Below are 21,177 nucleotides of genomic sequence, written 5' to 3' on the forward strand. Positions count from 1 at the left end.
CACCCCTCCTACTGTCTCATTGTGCCTTCTTCTTTGTCTTTGGATGTGGGGTATCTTTTTTGGTGTGTTCCAGTGTCTTCCTGTCGATGATTGCCCAGCAGCTAGTTGTGATTCTGGTGTTCTTGCAAGAGGGAGTGAGAGCACGTCCTTCTACTCCTCCATCTTGGTTCCTCCACCTGAAGTTGTACTTTCTTTACCTTTTAATTCAGCTAGATTGAGGTTCTTTCCCTTGCCTTAGTGTTGTCTGAGGAACTCTATCTGAAAGCCCATTTCTTAGGAAGCAAATATTTTAATATTTGTTTTGTGTCAGGTATCTGAGGCAGATCTCCTGGCCTCCTCTCTGTATTCCTTTATTCTGGAATTCTGATGAGATACGTGTTGAGACCTTCTTTATCTATCTACCATTAAAATTGTTTTTTTCCATTGATGTATAAAACATGTAGGTAAAGTACATAAACACTAAGCATATAGCTCAGTAAAATATCACAAAGTGAATCTGTACATGTAACAACCACAAAGATCAAGAAATATAAGGCATTGGGACTTCCCTGGTGGCGTAGTGGATAACTCCGCGCTCCCAATGCAGGGGGCCTGGGTTCAGTCCCTGGTCAGGGTACTAGATCTCACATGCATGCTGCAACTAAGCGTTCACATGCCACAACTAAGGAGCCCATATGCCGCAACTAAAGAGGCTACATGCTGCAACTAAGGAGCCCTGGAACCGCAACCAGGGAGCCTGCCTACTGCAACTAAGATCCGGTGCAACCAATAAATAAATATTTAAAAAAAGAAAAAGAAATATAAGGCATGAAGTTTCCCAGAAGCCCCTTTATCCTGACTTCCAACACCTCATTTTTCTAACCACCTTAGTTTTTCTGTTTTTGAACATTATATAAATGAAGCCATATTAAATGGTCTTCTGTTTCTTTTTGTTTTTGAATTTGATGTCTTTTGCTGAACAAAATCTTATCTTACATTTGTGAAATTCATCCATGTTGGGTACAAGTATAATATGTTCATTTTCATTGCTTTTTAGTATTCCATCGTGTGAATAAACCACAGCTGATTGATCTGTTCTGCTGTTGATGAAAATTTTAAATTTGATTTCCAGTTTGGAGAACATTCCTTTACATGACTTTCAGTATATTTATGTTTAGAGGTAAACTTGTTCGGTCACAGGGTACGTATTTGTTTATTTTAGAGATAATGCCAAATAGTTTTCCAAAGTGTAACAGCTTTCATTCCCACCAATGGCATATAAGAATTCCTATTGCTCCTCATCTTTACCAACAATTGGTATTGTTAATTTCTAATTTTGACAGTTTCTTGTGGTTTAAAATGCCTTTTTCTGTTGATACTTCTGAGGTTGAGCATCTCTTCAAATGTTTATTGGTTATTTGGATGTACTGTCTTGTCAAGTGCCTATTCAGATTTCTTTCCTAATCTTTCTATTGGGTTGTCCATTTTATTTCATTATTATTGTTGATTTATAGAAATTTCTTATATCTTCTGCATATGAAGCTATCTCTTCCACTCTGTGGTTGTATTTTCACCCTCCTGATGGTGTCTTGTTAATAATAGAAGTTCTCAGTGTTGTCTAATGCATTGGTCTTTTCCTTTATTGTTAGTGCTTTCTGCATCCTGCTGAAAAAAACTTTTCTTCAGCCGCATAGCACAGGGAGATCAGCTCGGTGCTTTGTGACCACCTAGAGGAGTGGGATAGGGAGGGTGGGAGGGAGAGAGATGCAAGAGGGAAGAGATATGGGGACATATGTATATATATAACTGATTCACTTTGTTTTAAAGCAGAAACTAACACACCATTGTAAAGAAATTATACTCTATTAAATAAAGATGTCAAAAAATTCTTATATGAGGGTTATGGAGGCATTCTTCTGTTTTCTCTTTTAGAAAGTTTATTGTTTTGTCTTTTCCATTTAAATCTTATAATTCACCTGGATTTGATTTTTCTGCTAATATGAAGTAGGAGTTTATTTTTTTCTCCCCTATGGATCTTTTTTGTATAAACATAATTTACTTCTTAGAAAATTAAATCAGAATCGCAAACAGCACATAAACAAAAGAGGCAGCCTATATAAGGACGTTTTAACAGTATATAACCTTTTGCCAAAGGTTTTTTTTGCTGAATACGTATACACTGTGATTGGAATATAGTTTTTTGTTCAAAACTAAAACTTTGCGTCCATTGAACAGTTCTTCTCTTCCCCCTTATCCCAGCATCTGACAACTACCATTCTACTTTCTGTTTCTAAGAGTTTGATAAGTTTAAATACCTCACAGAAGTAGAATCATGCAGAAATTGTCATTTTGTGACTGGCTTATTTTAGTTAGCACAGTATCCTCAAGTTTCATCTGTATTGTAGCATATGACAGGATTTCCTTCTTTGTTAAGGCTTAATAGTATTCCATTGTATATATATACCATATTTTCTTTACTTGTTTACCCATCAATGATCATTTGGGATGCTTCCACCTCTTAGCTGTTGTGAATAATGCTGTAATGAACACAGGAGTGTACAAATATCTCTTCAAGGTTCTGTTTTCAATTCTTTTAGATATATATACACAGAAATGGGATTGCTGGATCATATGATTATTCTATTTTTAGTTTTCTGAGGAATTTCCATACTTTTCTCCATAGCAGCTGTACCGTTTTCCATTCCCAATAAAAGTGCACAGAGGTTGCAATTTCTCCACATCCTTGTCAACACTTGTTATTTTCTGTTTTTTTTAAAATAGTGGCCATTCTAACATGTGAGGAGATAGCTAAATGAGGTTTTTATTTGCTTCCTTAATTAGTGATGTTGAGTTAACTCTTTTTGTGTATGTTGGTCATTTGTATATCTGGAAAAATGTCTATTCAAGTACTTTGCCCATTTTTTAATTGGATTGCTTTATTGTTGAATTGAAGAGGTTCTATATATATGTATGTACACACACATATATATATACACACACATATATATACACACACATATATATACACACACATATATATATGTTATTTATGTAGCTGCGTCTGGGTCTGATCTTAGTTGCAGCATGCGGGATCTTTCGTTGGGCATGAAGGTTCCTCATTGTGGTGCATGGGCTTTTCTCTGATTGTGGTGTGTGGGCTCCAGAGAGCACAGGTTCATTAGTTGCAGCACACGGGCTCTCTAGTTGTGGCGCGCGGGCTCCAGAGTGCATGGGGTCTGTAGTTGTGGCACGTGGGCTGTGTAGTTGCAGCGCGCGGGCTCTTTAGCTGTGGCACGCGGGCTCCAGAGTGTGTGGGCTTAGTAGTTTCGATGTGCGGGCTTAGTTGCCCCATGGCAGGTGGGACCTTAGTTCCCTGACCAGAGATTGAACCTGCGTCCCCTGCATTGCAAGACAGATTCTTAACCACTGGGCCACCAGGGAAGTCCCTCTTTATATATTTTGGCTATTAATCCCTTATAAGATGCAGTGTGCATTTTCTCCCATTCTGTTGATTCTCTTTTCACTCTGATGATTGTTTCCTTTGCTGTGTAGAAGTTTTTAAGTTTGATATTGTCTATTTTCACTTTTGTTGCCTGAGCTTTTGGTGTCATATCCAAGAAATCATTGCCAAATCTAAAGTCATGAAGTGTTTCCCCAGGGTTTTTTTCTAGGAGTTTTATAATTTTAAGTATTACATTAAAATGTCTTTAATACATTTAAATTTTTGTATGTGGTGTAAATAAGGGTCCAACTTCCTTCTTCCTTCCTTCCTTCCTTCAAAACTGGACATGTGAATATCCAGTTTTCTCAATACCATTTGTTGAAGGGACTATTCTTTCCCTATTGTGTAGCCTTCGCACCTTTCTCAAAGATCATGTGACCACATATGTGAGGGTTTATTTATTCCTGGGTTCTCTACTCTGTTCCATTGGTCTGTAGGTCTGTCATAATGTTTTAAATGTAGTAACTTTGTAATACGCTTTGAAATCAGCAAGTGTGAGGCCTCCAGCTTTGTTTTGCTTTCTGAAGATTGTTGTGGCTGTTTTGTGTCCTTTGAGATTCCATATGAATTTTAGGGGTTTTTTTTTGATTCTGTAAAAATGTCCTTGGAATTTTGATAGAAATTGCATTAAATATAGGTCACATTGTGTAATATGGACATTTTAACAATATTCAGTCTTCCAGTCCATGAACACAGAACATCTTTCCATTTATTGGTGTCTTCTATAATTTCTTTCAGTATTGTTTTGTAGTTTTCAGTGTACAGATCTTTCACCTCCTTGAATAAGTTTATTCCCAAGTATTTTATTTTTTTGATACTATTGTAAATGGGTTGTTTTCTTAATTTCATTTTCAGGTTGTTCATTGTTACTGTATATAAATACAGCTGATTTTTAAGTGTTGATTTTGTAACTGCAACTTTGCTGTATTCATTTATTCTAATAGTTTTGTTGCAGAAACTTTAGAGTTTTCTATGTATAAGATCAGGTTATCTGCAAATAGAGATAATTTTACTTCTTCCTTTCCAATTTTGATGTCTTTTATTTCTTTTTTCTTGCCGTAATGCCGTAGCTTGAACTTCTAATACTATATTGAATAGAAGTGACGAGAGTGGGTATCTTTGCCTTGTTCTTGATCTTAGAGGGAAAGCTTTTGGTTTTTCACCATTGAATATATTAGCTATGAGGTTCTCATATATGGTCTTTATTATGTTGAGGTAATTTCCTTCCATTCCTAGTTTGTTGAGTGTTTTTTATCATGAAAGTGTGTTGTATTTTGTCAAATGCTTTTTCTATATTAGTTGAGATGATCATATGGTTTTTGTCCTTCATTTTGATAAGATGAATTACTTTGATTGATTTGTGTATGTTGAACCATCCTTGCATTTCAGAAGTAAATCTGACTTAGACTATTAGTGTGTTATTGTTTTGGGTTTTTTTTTTCTTTTTAGCATTTTGCTGAGGATTTTTATATCAGTATTCATCAGGAATACAGGTTTGTAGTCTTACTTTCTTTTGTTTATTTATTTTTTTAATTATTTTTTTGCGGTATGTGGGCCTCTCACTGCTGTGGCCTCCTCCGTTGCGGAGCACAGGCTCCGGACGCGCAGGCTCAGCGGCCATGGCTCATGGGCCCAGCCGCTCCGCGGCATGTGGGATCTTCCCGGTCCGGGGCACGAACCCATGTCCCCTGCATCAGCAGGCGGACTCTCAACTGCTGCGCCACCAGGGAAGCCCTTGATGTAAATTTTTTAATGTAAGTGGTGTTGTCAAGCCATCTGGTTCTGGGCTTTCCTTTCTTTGGATGTTTTTGATTACTGATTCAGTCTCCTTACTGTAATGTAGCTTTGTTCAGTTTATCTGTATCTATCTATCTATCTAATCTATTATTTAGTCTTGGTAAGTTGTATATTTCTAAAAATTTATTCATTTCTTCTAGGTCATTCCATCTGTTGTATTCATAGTAGTCTCTTAGGATCCTTTTTATTTCTGTGGTATAAGTTGTAATGTCTCCTCTTTCATTTCTGATTTTTGCTGAGTCATTTTGTTTTTTTTTCTTGTTAGTCTAGGTGAGGGTTTGTTGATTTTGATACTCTTTTGAGAAGAACTTAAATTCATTTATACTTTTTTCTATTCTTCATATCCTTTATATCTGCTCTAATCTTTATTATTTCCTTCATCTATTAACTTTAGCTTTAGTTTGTTGTTCTTTTTTTAGTTCTTTGAGGTGTAAAGTTAGGTTGTTGATTTGAGATCTTTCTTCTTTTTTAATGTAGATATTTATTACTATAAACTTCCCACGTAGTACTGTACCATTTACATTTAAAGTAGTTACTTATAGGGAACTACTCACTATTGCCATTAAATATTTTTTTTCTGTGTGTCCTGCAAATATTTGGTCACTCTTTTCCTCTCTTTCTGCTTTCCACTGTGTTTTATTGATTTTCTTTTTTCTTTAGTAATGACATGCTTTAATTCCTTTCTTGTTTTCTTTTGGCATCTTTTATAGGTTTTTTTCATTGTGTTTACCATGAGGATTACATAAAACATAGTTATAACAATCTATCTTGAACTGATAACAACTTAAATTACATACAAAAATACTATTCCTTTACATCCTTGCCCCACTTTGTTCAGTGTCATAAACTATGTCTTTTTATATTTTATATTCACTAACATAGTGTTATAATAATTTTTAATGCTTTTATTTCTTAAATTCTATACTCAAAAGTGATTTATGTACCACCATTACAGTATTACAGATTTTTGTATTTGTATATTTACCTTTACCACAAAATCTTTATATTTTTATATGCTGTGTGTTGCTGTCTAGCTTCTTTGATTTCAACTTGAAGGACTTCCTTTAGCAGTTCTTGTAATGCAGGTCTTTGTGGTGATAACCTTTCCTAGTTTTTCTTTATCTGGGAACGTCTATTTCTCCTCCAGTTTTAAAGGACAGTTCTGGTGGATATATAGTATTCTTGGTTTGCAGGTTTTTTCTTTCAGTACTTTGAATGTATTATCCCACTTCCCTCTGGCTGGTAATGTTTCTGTTGAGAAATCCACTGATCTAATGGGAGCTTCTTTGTATGTAATGATTCACGTTTCTCTTGCTGCTTTCAAGATTAACTCACTTTTGACTAGTTGTTTATAGTATGTCTTGATTTGAGCCTCTTTGGGCCCATCCTAGTTGGAGTCCTCTGAGTCTCTTGAATCTGGATGTTCATTTTCTTTCTCAGATTTGGGAAGTTTTCGGCCATTATTTTTTTCAGATAAGCTCTCTACCCACTCCCCTTTCTCCATCTGGAACTCCTATAACGGGAATATTGGTCATCTTGGTGATATCCTATAAGTCCCTTAGGCTTTTTCACTTCATTCCTTTTCTTTGTTCCTCTGACTAGATAATTTCAAATGGCTTATCTTTGACTTTGCTGATTCTTTTTTCTGCTTGATTCAGCCTGCTGTTGATCGTCCTCTAGTGAATTTTTAAATTTAGTTAGTATATTTTTCAGCTCGATAATTTTTGTTTCGCTATTTTTCTGGTTTCTTTCTCATTGGTAATATTCTCGTTTTGTTTATGCATTGTTTTCCTGATTTTGTTTAGCTGTCTATTTGTATTCTCTTGTAGCGCACTGAATTTCTTTATGACCATTACTTTCAATTCTTTTTTAGGTAATTCATATATCTCCCTTTTATTAGGGTCAGTTTCTGGAGATTTACTTTTTTCGTTTGTTTGAGCCATGTTTTCCTGTTTCTTCATGTGCCTTCTTCGGTGAATTGTCTGTTTAATCTTTTGCCCATTGTTTCATTTTTTATTGTTGAGTTTTGAGGGTTTTTAAAAGTATGTTCTGTGTATTTTTCAGGTGTGTGACTCAATTTTTTTCTCTGAGTTGATGGCTAGTATTTTCATTTTCCTTACAGTATCTTTCAAAAAGAAGTTCTTTAATTTTAAAGAAACCCGTTTTATCAAATTTATTATTTTGGGAGGGGAACCAATGTTGTGTCTAAAAATCTTTGTTTAACCAAATGTCACAACGATTTTCTCCTAAAAGTTTTATTTTATTTATTTATTTTTTTTGTGGTACGCGGGCTTCGCACTATTGTGGCCTCTCCCATTGCGGAGCACAGGCTCCGGACATGCAGGCCCAGTGGCCATGGCTCATGGGCCCAGCCGCTCTGCGGCATGTGGGATCCTCCCAGACTGGGGCACGAACCTGTGTCCCCTGCATTGGCAGGTGGACTCTCAACCACTGCGCCACCAGGGAAGCCCACTCCTAAAAGTTTTATACTTTTATGTTTTGCATTGGGATCGATGATCCATTTTGTGTTAATTTTTTCATAAAGTATGAGATACTGCTTTAAGTTCATTATTTTACATATGGATATCTGGTTTTCCAACATTGTTTTTCTCCACTGAACTTTTTTTGCATCATGATCATAAGTCATTTGACCACATCTATTTTCACCTATTTCTGGTCAGTACCTTTTCTCTTCCAGTGATTTATGATTATGCTTGTACCACACTGTCTTTATTACTATAGCTTAATATTAACTCTTAAAACTGGGTAGTATATGTCCTTTCTTCTTCTTTTTCAAAATTGTTTAAGGTATTTTAGGTCTTTTGTATTTCCACATGGATTTGATAATTAAATTGTCAGTTTTTACCAAAATTCCTCCTGGGATTTATTTGAATCTATATATCAATTTAGGGAGAATTGACAACAATTATTAAATCTTCCAATCCATGATGGCAGTATATCTCCCTTATCTAGGACTTTAATTTTACTTGGCAATGTTTTATAATTTTCAGTTTGTGTGTCTTAAGACTTACCCTTAAATATTTCATATTTTTTAATGTTATTGTAAATGGTATTATCTTTAAAATTTCAATTTCTGATGGTTTTGTTGCTAGTATTTTCACATGCAGTTCATTTTTATATATTGATCTTGTATTCTGCAGTTTTGCTACACTCACTTATTAGCTCTAGTAACTTTTTACAAAAAGATTACATAGAATTTTCTCCTTAGATGATTATGTCATCTGTGAATATAGAGACAATTTTTCTTCTTTTCCCATCTGGACTCCTTTTATTTCTTCTTCTTATCTTATCACACTTATCAGAACTTTCAGTCCAATACTGAATAAAAGTGGTAAGACTAAACATCCTTCCCTTGTTTTGATCTTTGATCTTTCACTATTAACTATGGCAGAAGGTATATTTCAATAATGCTTTTTAGCAGGTTCAGTTAATTCTGTTCATATTCTTACACTTATCGGGAATGGATATTGGATTTTGTCATGTGTTTTCTCTGTATTTTTTCATTTTTTGAAAGGATTGTATTGCTTTTCTTTTAGTTTCTTTTTTTATAGTAGAAAAGATATTTTTACAATTTTAAACATTTAATATTTATTGAGAATTGTTTTGCTCTGTGTAGCTGCAGTCCATCTTGAAAAACATTTCACATGGACTTGAGATCAATGTGCATTCCACTCTTTTTTTTTTCTTAAACATCTTTAATTGGATCTTTTAGTTTCTTAACAGGGTGAATTACATTTATTTTTCAAACTTTAAGACCAACTTAACATTCCAGAGATAAACCTCACCTGGTCATATATTGATATATTATCCTCTTTCTGTGTTGTTGTATGCATTTTGTTAAGGACTTTTTTTTTTGCAGACGTGTTCATGAGAGATGATCTTTAGCTTTGTTTTCTTGCACTGTCTTTGGGTTTGTTGTTAGCATAATGCTGCCTTATTGCAATAACTTGGAAAGTTTGTCCTCTTCAGTTTTCTGAAAGAGTTTGTGTAGAAATGGTAATATTTGTTTCTTATATGTTTGGGAGCATTCACCAATAAAGCCATCTGGTCCTAGAGTTTTCTTTGTAGGATGTTTATAACTGCATATTTATTTCTTAAAATGAGTATTTGGTGATTCAGGTTATATCTTTCTGCTTTAATGAGCTTTGGTATTTTATCCTTTTCAAGGAACCTGTTTCATCTATATTGCTGAATTTGTTGGTGTAAGTTGTTCACAGTACTTCCTTACTATCCTTTTAATATCTGTAGAATCTATAGTGATGTCACTTCTGTCACTCTTGATATTGGTAGTTTGTATTCTTCTCTCTTTCTCTCTCTATTATTCTTAGCAGTCTGAGTAGAGATTTCATCAATTTTAATGATCATCTCTAAGAACGAACTTTGGTTTCCATGGTTTTCTCTATTTTCTTGTTTTCTTTTTCTATTTTTGATCTCCATTTTTTCCTTTCTTCTGTTTACTATGGTGAGTTTCATTGTTCTCTTTCTTCTAGTTTCTTAAAGTAGAGGCTGAAGTTACTGATTTGAGACCTTTATCCTTTCTAATACAGGCAGTTAGTAAAATAAAATTTCCACTGAGTATTCCTTTAGGTAAATTTCACTAATTTTGATATGCTGAACTTCCATTTCTCTTCTATTAGTAAATTAGTAAATATATTTTCTAGTTTCCATTGTGATTTCTTCTTTGATTCATCATTTATTGAGAAACATGTCATTTAGTTTCCAAATATTTGGAAATATTTGAATATTTGAGTTGTTTTCCAGCTTGGGCTTAATTGCAATTGAAGCTATTTTAATCACTTGTGTAACTGTCTTTGTATGGATTGATTTACAATGATTATTTTCTAGTTAAATCCATCTCAGTCAGAATATGTACTTTGTATGACTTAAATCCTTTTAATTTTAATGAGACTGGTTTTGTGTTCCAGAATATAGTCTATTGGTAAATTTATCTTATGCACTTTAAAAACTGCTTATTCTTTTGTTTGTAGAGTGTTCCATAAATATCAGTTATGTCAAGATGACTGATAACCATGTTCAATTCTTCTGTATTCTTACTGATTTTCTGATTGTTCTATCAATTATTGAAACAGGTGTGTTGAAATCTAATATTTTTGGACTGTTTCTCCACTCAGTTCTGTCAATTACTGCTTCATATATTTCAAAAATCTGTTTTTAGTTACATAAACATTCAGGATTTTGATGTTTCTATTCTTGGATTGACCCATTTATCATTGTAAAATGACTCTCTTTATCCCCATTAATACTCTTTGCTTTGAAATTTGCTATTTATATAGCAAATCTAGCTTTCTCATTATTAGAGTTATTGTGGTATCTCTTTCTTCTGTCCTTTTATTTTTAGTCTAGGTATCTGTGTCTTTATATTTAAAGTTAGATTCTTACAGGCAATTTATAGTTGGGTTTTGCTTTTTTATCCAATCTAGCAACATCTGCCTTTTATTTAATTGGGCTGTTTATATCATTTACAATTAATGTGATTATTGATATGTAGGTATCTGAATTTAAATTTGTGTCTTGCTCTTTGTTTTCCCTCTGTTCCTGTTGCATCAGTTTTTTCTCCTTCTTCTGTTTTTTGGAAGAACTGAGTATTTTTGTGATTCCACTTTACCTCCTTTGTTGATTTATTAGCTATAACTTTTTTTTGTTGATGTTTTAGTGTATGCTTTAGGGTTTATAGTATACATCATGAACTTTATCACAGTGTACCATCAAGTAATATGGTACCACTTCAAATATAGTATAAGAATCTTATAATACTGTACTTTCAGTTTTCTTCTCCTGGAATTTTGGATATTTTTTTCTTACATTTTATTCTTATATGTTTCATAATTTCCTTAATACATTGTTAATATTCTTCCTTTAATAGTCAATTATCTTTAAAAAGATTTTAAAACAAAGTAAAAATTATATTATGTTTACTTACATATTTATTATTTCTAATCTTAAATTCCTTTGCATAGATCCAGATTATGACAGGTATTATTTTCCTTTTACAAGAAGGATTTTAGAAGATGTATTTATATTGTGCTTGTCTGTTATTGTAGAGGTTTGGAAAATTATCCTGTAAAATACCAAATAGTAAATATTTTAGGCTTTGTGTGCCATATAATCTTTGTCACAACTACTCAAATATGCCATTGTGTCAGGAAAGCAGACTTGGATAATATGTAAATGATTGGATGTGGCTGAGTTTCATTCAAACTCTTATTTACAAAAATAATGGGTCATAGTTAGGTAAGAGCCATCCTTTACGGACTTCTATGCTACTGAATAATCTTTCAGCTTTCTTATTTCTGAAAAAGTCTAGTTTATTTTTGTTTTAGAAAGATATTTCTGTGGGTATAGAATTCTAGTTTGACAGTTTTTTTTTTTCTTTTACTACTTTAAGGATGTTACTCCACTGATTTCTGGCAAGAAATCTTATTTTTAATCACTGGTTTTACATAATTTGAGAGCAATGTATTTCTTTATTTTTATTGCTTTAGTATTTTAAGAGTAAATCACAATTTATGTTCTTATTCTCTTACTGGCCATTTGGGTTGTTTCAAGTATTTAGCTAATATGAATCATGCTGCTATGAACTTTCTGGTACACATCTTTAGGTGCCTTTATGCATACATTTATTTGTAGTGGAATTGCTGGGTCATGGGAGAGGCATATGACCAGCTTTAGTAGATACTGACACATGGTTTTTCAAAGTGATGGTACTGTTTTACAGCCCCATCAATGACGTGTGAAAGCCCTAGTTGCTCCATGTCCTCATTGACATTTGATATTAATCTAGTCCCTTTCATTTTGGTCATTCTGGTGATGTGTAGTGATATTTACTTAGGATTATAATTTGTGTTTAGTTGATCACTAATGAATCTGAGCACCTTTTCATGTATACATAGGAATATACCTTCCATTGTTTATGGGTACATAAAAACCTTTGTGAGAATGCTAAATACCCAATTTTGGCAGTTTCTACTTCTAAGGACAGAGAAGGGGAGGAATTTGTTGGACAGGAGGGTTCACAGAGGGCCTCAACTTACAGTATTGTTGCTAAACCAGAAGTGGATACAGGAATATCTAAAATGTTTCATTTCTTTACAAAATTTAATTTTTGTAAAATATGCATAATATAACATTTGCCATTCAAACCATTTTTAACTGTACTGTTCGTGACATTTAGTACTTCTACATTGTTATAGAACCATTACCATCACTCAAAAAATTTTTGAGAGGTCAGTTTAAATGCTTAATTCAGCATCACATAGTTTTTATAAACATTATCAGAGAGTAAAATTTTACAGTGTATTTCTAATACAAGTGTAAATTCACACCCAGAAAACAAAAATTTGGCTATTCAAAGTTTGAACAAGCTTCCAAGGGTAGGATTTTTCTTGTCAAGTTGTTAGGAGTTTATAATGTAAAGAGCTTTCTGTCTGAAGGTACATTAATGTCAAACTTCAAAGTAATGAGTCACATTAATTCAACAGTTACCTCTTGCATATTTCTATATGTAGAGCACTATTTTGCATTATGATACAGGTAAGTCATAAATAATTAAAATAAATGGTTCTTAGTTGCTTTTGCCATAATCATTTTATGATATAGCAGTAATGTTTTTCAAAGTCCTCTGCTTAAATGTTCACAAACATTACCTGTACTTTTGTTTTCATCTTCAGATTATGACTGTACCTAATGACCCGTATACTTTTCTCTCTTGTGGTGAAGATGGAACTGTTAGGTGGTTTGATACACGCATCAAAACTAGCTGCACAAAAGAAGATTGCAAAGATGTAAGAATCAAGTTTTTGTACAAATGATGAAAAAATTAAGATTATACTTAAAATTGGGTAGTGAGCTTACAGATAAATTAAGAATTTTTTATTTTATAAAATTTTCAATAAGTATATTTTTATAATCAAAAAAATTCTTAATTAAAATGTTAATAGTAAAGTTAAGGAACTTATACTTAAATTGTACAGTTCAAATATATTTATAAAAAGTTATATAATTTTTCAGTATATACCATAGCATTATAAAAACTTGAAGTATTTATCAGTATATTCCATTTATTTATGGAGGCAATTTTGGCTTACCAATAGCAGTGATAAAAGCATGTAGAAGTTCAGTGTCTTTTTATTTTTACCCTGTCCTTTAAACCAAGATTTATTTATATGCTATCTTTTGTTTTAGACAGTTAGATCCCATTTTATCAACATGTTCATTCAGATTTAGCTCACTTCTCTAAAGATAGAGCTTCACTATCAATTTTGTATTTTTTAAAATAGTATTTTAAACTTGAAAAAGACCTGAGAAATCAGTCAGTGTAAGGCCCCAGACAACTAACCCTAAATGTTATTTAGAGACAGTAGCTTTTGTCTCAGATCATTTTAGAGTAGTAAATGAAGTAAGCAAGTACTGCTAAATACATTTTTACTGATAGTTACAAAAAAAAAAGTTACTAGTAATCAGGTTGAGTGTTTGCTAATTAAACCAGTTACTATTGTTAACATACGTTAGGTGGAGAAAAGATTATTTTATACTTTGAAACAGAGAAGAAAAAAAATAGAAATAAAAAAATTTTGTCAGTTTTTATATTGTATACATGTATACACATACACAATTAGGAACGTTGAACTGAAGGCAGAAATAAGTTTAAAATAGCAGGTTGTTTATTAGGGGCATTTGGTTTACCTGTTTCTTAGTAAATAATAGGTCCTAAAATTTGTTATGTCAAAATCTTTTAAGCAGTAGTTTCATATACAATGTAGTTGGATTTAATTTTGCTTTTATAATCAAAAACTCTGTAAAACTAAAGAATAAAGCAAAGCTAATAAGTGAAATATTGTTAAATTTTTTCTCAGTAAAACTTTTGATTTCTTTATATGTAAAAAGGAATAGAAAGAGTATAAAGAAAATTGGTAACTAGGGTAATTCTTAAATCCTAAAAATTTAGAATTATGAGCAGTATTTGGTAGAAAAATTCTATGTAATAGGAATAATGTTCTGAGGCCCATAATTAAATACATAAAACTTAGCATAAATGTAACTTACAAACTCAGCTATTCTGAGAAGAGTGAGGAGTTAGAGTTGTAGACAAAATAGTATAGAATTAACAGTACCTTAAAGCTATATCTTTGGAGTGATAACTCTTATATTTTCTAATGCTTGTATAGAGATAAGTAGTGACATTATAGTGAAGCCTGTCTTTGACATGGCTTCAATTTTATATGTATGTATGTACTTTGTTTTTGAACGGGTAAGGAGGCAGATTTTATAAGTTAAAAATATAAAATTTTAATATCAGGTTATGATATTTTTGTTATATTTTAATAGCAGTAATTAAAATTAAAATATCATGAGTACCGTATAAAATGATTATACTTATGATAGACAAAGGTTGATTATACCTCCATGTTTACTGTCCAGTGGACCAATGATCGCAGGCATTTCTAATGACATTAATGACTTAATGACATATTACATAGGTAATGTATGAGTTTTTGAATATTTCTAAAGATGATCATTTTATTCCTGAGTATGAGAATATTTAGGAGGCATGTTGGTTTTTTTCCTCCCTCATTGTCATACTGACTGAATTAGGATTTCTGAAAAAGATTTTCTTGTTCTAATTGAAGGGAAAATGTTTTAAATAGACTATTATCTGTTGTAAAGCTTATGTAACTGGTATTTTTTTATCTTTTGTAGGATATTTTAATTAACTGCCGACGTGCTGCCACATCTGTAGCTATTTGTCCACCAATACCATATTATCTGGCTGTTGGTTGTTCTGATAGCTCAGTACGAATATATGATCGGCGAATGCTGGGTACAAGAGCTACAGGTAAAAAGACATATATTGGAGAAAATATGAGATCCTATCAGTTCAAAGGATAAATCTTTTTTTAAATATAAATTTGTTTAGTTTTGGCTGCATTGGGTCTTCATTGCTACATGCAGGCTTTCTCTAGTTGCGGTGAGCGGGGTCTACTCTTCATTGTGGTGCGTGGGCTTCTCATTGCGGTGGCTCCTCTTGTTGCGGAGCACAGGCTCTAGGTGTGCGGGCTTCAGTAGTTGTGGCTTTCGGGCTCTAGAGCGCAGGCTCAGTAGTTGTGGCGCATGGGCTTAGTTGCTCCGCGGCACGTGGGATCTTCCCAGACCAGGGCTCGAACCCATGTCCCCTGCATTGGCAGGCGGATTCTTAACCACTGCACTACCAGGGAAGTCCCCAAAGGATAAATCTTTATGATGTATTGCAATTTAAAAATTTCATTAGTTTCACGTAAAATTTAGTAAATAGAATGTATTTAAATACTATGGATTATTATAAAAAATAGCATTTCACCAAGTTTTTATGACCCATCAGTGTGATACTTTTGCAGTTTATCACTTTAAAAAGTTGTAACACTTGATATATTAATTTCCTGGGTCTATCATAACAAATTACTCTAAACTGGGTGGCTTAAAATAACAGAAATGTATTCTCTGACATTTCTGGAGGCTAAATGTCTAAAATCAAGATGTTGCAGGGTGGTGTTCTGCTGGAGGCTCTCATGGAGAATCTATTGCCTGCTTCTCTCCTAGATTCTGGAGGTTGCTGACAATCCTTAGCATCCCTTGGCTATTAAATGTATCAGTCCAATCTCTGCTTCCATATTTACATGCTATTCTCTCCTGTGTATCTGTACCTGCATTTCCCTCTTCTTATAAGAAAACTAGTTACATTGTATTTAAGGGTCACCATAATCCAGTATGACCTCATCTTGATAATTACATCTACAAAGACCCTATTTCTAAATGAGGTCACGTTCTGTTTCTTGTTGGACATGAATTTTCAGGGGACACTCTTCAGCTCACAACACTTGGCTTTCCTAATTTCTCTTTGCCATCTTTTCAATCAAGGGGATAATAGTAAGCGTGGTGGAGAGAAAAGTTAGGAAAGAACAGTGACTTGGGTGTGTATTAATATATAACATATTTATACCTACTTAGTAGCCTAGCTAAAGTACTGTAAATGATGCTGCAGTACTGAATTTGAATTTGCCTTAAACTCCTATTTGTTCCTCATCTGCTTTGGGATCAAATCACTTCTGAAATATTCATCTCAAAGCTAACTTCCATTAGCATTTTCTATCAAGGAAGGTCAAGATTGCACATTCTCTCTCTCTCTCTCTCTCTCTCTCTCTCTCTCTCTCTCTCTCTCTCTCTCTCACACACACACACACACACACACACACACACCCCCCAAATATACATACATATGTACACATTTATATATATATTCACATATTTTATGGCATCAAAAATAAAAGTTGATTTGGGCCAGAAATTAACAATGTTGATCTCAATGTCAGTTTATGTCCAGTGAAAATGAACCTAGATTACTGAAATGGGAAAACCAGATGGGATCTTTTTTCTTTTCTTGAACTGTGATTGAGGAGTCTTGTCTATTTGGACATGCATGTTTAGGGGGAACAGTAGTAATATATGGAACTGTAGGCTCAGTTATCATTTCTCAACAGATGGGACATGATTGAAATTTTGGGCAGGGCAGGATAATACAGCTTTGTGGGATTCTTAGAATTTAGCATTCCTGGGTCTGCAGAGCACAAAGTGCCAGTCGTACCTCTCCCTATCGTATTGCATTATGTTGACGACCACCAAAATTAATTAAAATTAGAGTGGTATTCCCACTCTGTTATCTTATAAGAGGAGAATTTCATGGCAATCAAAAACCTTTTAATGACATAAAGTAAAAGGTAAATCATATTAAAAATATACTGTACTGTTTTATCTAGTATGCTAGTAAATATCAGCTTTCCGATTTATATTATAAAATTATATTATCTTAATGTGGGGAATTTTTAAGAGATGATTTAGTGTGACTGTAATCACAATATAAAATTGATTAAATAACTCATATTTCCAATAAAACATTGATGTAATCTGGAATTCTAGAAAATCATGAATTCTTTTTGGAAGATATGTAACCTTTATACTATATTCATTTTTATTTTGTTACAAAATTTGACTGATGATTAAAGAGTCTTTTCCAGAAATAGAATATGATAGCTTGGATTTATATTGCTACGTTAAATCACATATCTCATAATTCAGATTAAGAGTCTTTCAAGTGTTTTTCTTGAAAAATATTCTGAATTTTAAACAATTCCTTTTTTCTTATTTAGGGAATTATGCAGGTCGAGGAACTACTGGAATGGTTGCCCGTTTTATCCCTTCCCATCTTAATAACAAGTCCTGCAGGGTGACATCTCTGTGTTACAGTGAAGATGGTCAAGAGATTCTTGTTAGTTACTCTTCAGATTACATATATCTTTTTGACCCAAAAGATGATACTGCACGAGAACTTAAAACTCCTTCTGCAGAAGAGAGAAGAGAAGAGGTAAGTTTACTCAAAACCATGTTCTTTATTGAATTCAGAAAACATTAACTCACTAACTCCTGGAGCATTAATTCAATAACTCCTAGGGCCTGAAGGGCTTCAAAAAATAGAGTTAATTTTCACGGCATTTACAGTCTAAGGAGCAAAGACATGAAAATATGCATGAAAGAATGGGAGTAATAAATAAGGATAAGGTGCTAGGCGAAAGTATTTTTAAAGAGAAAATATTTAATAGCAAAATGTTTTTCCAAGTTTATGGAGGCACAGCAGCAGGCAAGAAAGATGAACAGTTCTGACAGTTGCAGAAGAGGCAATTAAAATAATAAATAAATGTGATGTATAAACTTCCAAGAGACTAAATGTTTATATTCATGCAACAATGTTTACTATTCATATGTTGATAGCAGTCCTTCCTGTCTTCTCCTGATTCTGCCTCTTTCACAGTTATGAATTAGTGACATGTAATATTATCTCTAGGTACATTTTGTAAAACAATGACCCGTATGAGTGAGTGAGAAAAAGGTAAGTTAAAGTGTCTGAACATACACACACAACACAACACATACACAGAATCGGGAGAGGAGGGGATTGCTGTCCTCATATAAATAGTGAATGGTAATAGGTAAAACTCCTATTGGTGCATGAATATAAACATTTAGTCTTTTAGAAGTTTATACATTACATTATATCTATATATCTATATCTGTAGATACCCTCTTTATCAATTTCTAGATATAAATATAGATATATATTATGTATTGGAACCTAGGTGAAAGAACTACTTTTCCTAAAATGACTCTAAAATACTAAATCATTTTTCTTACTTATGAAAAGCAATAACCAGAAATAGTATACCCTTGACAGTACACAGCAGTAGAAAAATGTTTGCTTTAACCTTGTTAAGGTTCTTTCCCCACGTTTTTCACTTTGGCTTTTTTATTTTACAATGTCCTATGGTTGTTTTTGTTTTTTTTAATTTGGTTGCACCGGCTCTTAGTTGCACCTCCAGGTCTCCTTAATTGCGGCACGTGGGCTCCTTAGTTGCGGCTTGCGGGCTCCTTAGTTGAGGCACACAGGCTCCTTAGTTGTGGCATGCGAACTCTTAGTTGCAGCATGCATGTAAGATCTAGTTGACCAGGGATCAAACCCGGGCCCCCTGCATTGGGAGTGCAGAGTCTTATCCACTGCGCCACCAGGGAGGTCCCTGCAGTGTCCTGTGTTTAATCACTCTGTTCTTTGGATTATAAATGTCTTTTGAAATTAACCATTGCTTTTTATTAATTATCAGTGACTTTTAGGTATTGGTCCAACTCTTCTTAATGAATACATTTTAAAGGTACTAAAGAAGAATAACAATTTTGTAATTCCTATGAGATGCAAAACCAAATCCAGTTCTTATAGTTGCAGGTTGAGAGGGCTATAAAATTAGAAAAAAATCAAGATTACTTTATAAATGTGTTTTTGGGATTTTAAATTTGGCACTGTGTTTAAGTGAATTAGGAAATTGGTGAAGAAGAGGGTATGATGGCTAATGAAACAATTTTTGAGTTTATTGGTCTGATTGAAAATGTGAAATCTGCTCTGTCATTTTGTTGTTGCTATGTAATTTCCTCTTGAGATAATGCGCTTCAGTAAAGTTACAGTCATACTTTGTGACTGTTACAGAATGAAAGAGTTGGAAATACAGAAACATTTTAAGTGAGCCAACTAGCTTTTTTATCCCATAGAATACTTAGCCTAAAGATGTTTATATAATGAGTGAAAGAGGCTTAATTATGAACAGTTGGTTTTTTTGAACATGTTTTTCTCAGTATTCTTTGTTGAATTAACTAAATTAAGAAAAATAATTCTGAAAATGAATTAAAATTAAAAAAATAAATTATGCTTATTGTAATAAATGAAATAATTCACAGGTCTATATAGAAAAAGAAATTAATAACCTGTCCTCCTCTTAATCTCGCCATCTTTTCTTTCAGTGTTTTATGCTAAATCCTTGACAGTAATGTTCAGACAAACTCATCTCAGCTCACCAAATATTTACTGGGTGGCTACTATACTACATACTATACTAAACTTTAGAAAATCAAGGATGACTGTAACAAAGACATGATCTCTCATTCAGGAGTTTACAAATAAATAAATTTATAAAGGAATAAAGTTTATAAATAAATGTGTGAAACTTAAAATAATAGAATTGTATGTAAGAATTATGTTCTATATAAGTAGACCAAAAGAAGGAATAATTGTTTTTGATTGGGAATGTAAGAAACACTTGAGCAGGGTTTTAAAGTATGAATAAAAGTTTAATATATGATTTTTTTCTTATGTTTTCATATTTTTATATTTTCTTAACTTGTAGGGGTCTCTTTTTATTTCCTATATTATTTCCTTTGTCCTCTAATAATTTGTCTTTCACCCCCCGCCCCTTTTTGTTTTGGCCACGCCTCTCGGCTTGCTGGCTCTTAGTTCCGCAACCAGGGACTGAACCCAGGCCCCTGGCAGTGAAAGCTCAGAGTCCTAACCACTGGACTACCAGGGAATTTCTGTTCCCCTTCTTTATTTAGCATATTCTTTTGTCTTATTCAAATTTTTTCCACTTCTCATTTTCCTTTATTTTGGTATTCCTTTTTCCTTTTTATTGTCTTTTCTTTCTTTTCGTTTTTCTCTCATATCTTTTTGACATTTCCCCCACCTACCTAGCACATTATTGGACAGCTTTGTTGAAGCCAATCTCTCATTTTCTCCTGGTCCCCATAATTTATCCCTAAAAGTATTGCATGTATCCCCTGCTTTTTGCATGTTTGCTTCTATATCACTTTGCTTTTACTAAAGACCTGCTTAGTACCTGCTTTCACTAACTAAAAAATCCAAAGAGGATTTTTGCTTTTACAGAAAAAAGGTGAAAAGCGAAAATGGCATTTGGCGTTTGTTTGCAGTGTGCACCCTGAGCAGCAAGTGGCATCACCAAGCTCCTTCCCAGTGAAATATACTCGGCATCTCAGCATCAACCTGCCATAGCATTGAATTGTGTCTTATCTCAGCGTCAAGCTGCCGTAGCTTTGAATTGTGTCTCTGTCTCAGCCTCAAGCTGTCGTAGCATTGAATTGTGTCTGTGAGCATCTGTGCTTTATCTCAATTTATTCTGTGCATCCATTAGCAAGATGTGTCCTAAGGTAATTGCTTCTTCATTTTACTCCATTTCGACGTATGAAAGTTTTCATAGGAACATTCTGCTTTCAGATAGTAGGGGAAACCTGTATCCAAAGTCTGTAGTACTGCTTCCCACTCTACTATTAATACTCTAATCCGAGTCATCAGCATCTCTCCTCCTAGATTATTATGGTAGCTTTCTTACCAGGTCCCTGCTTTCATACCCACCCGCTCCAGTCCTTTAGTTAGCTACACGGTAGTCAAAGTAATCCTTTCAAGCATAAGTCAAATCACGCCACTGTTCTGATCCACACTC

The 21,177-nt window shown here is 33.5% G+C and overlaps 1 protein-coding gene across 8 annotated transcripts in view; it reads left to right on the forward strand.

Moving 5' to 3' along the window:
- DCAF6 (DDB1 and CUL4 associated factor 6) overlaps positions 1 to 21,177 on the forward strand; it is a 172,380-nt gene that overhangs the window by 63,868 nt on the left and 87,335 nt on the right. For all 8 annotated transcript variants that reach the window (XM_082649066.1, XM_082649067.1, XM_082649069.1 and 5 more), the window contains 3 exons: positions 12,988 to 13,101; positions 15,017 to 15,152; positions 17,497 to 17,711. In XM_082649066.1, the coding sequence (XP_082505192.1) occupies positions 12,988 to 13,101; positions 15,017 to 15,152; positions 17,497 to 17,711 (465 nt within the window). The remainder of the gene's footprint in view (positions 1 to 12,987; positions 13,102 to 15,016; positions 15,153 to 17,496; positions 17,712 to 21,177) is intronic.

This window comes from Grampus griseus (assembly GCF_964374135.1).
Source record: "Grampus griseus genome assembly, chromosome: 1".
NCBI lineage: Eukaryota > Metazoa > Chordata > Mammalia > Artiodactyla > Delphinidae > Grampus > Grampus griseus.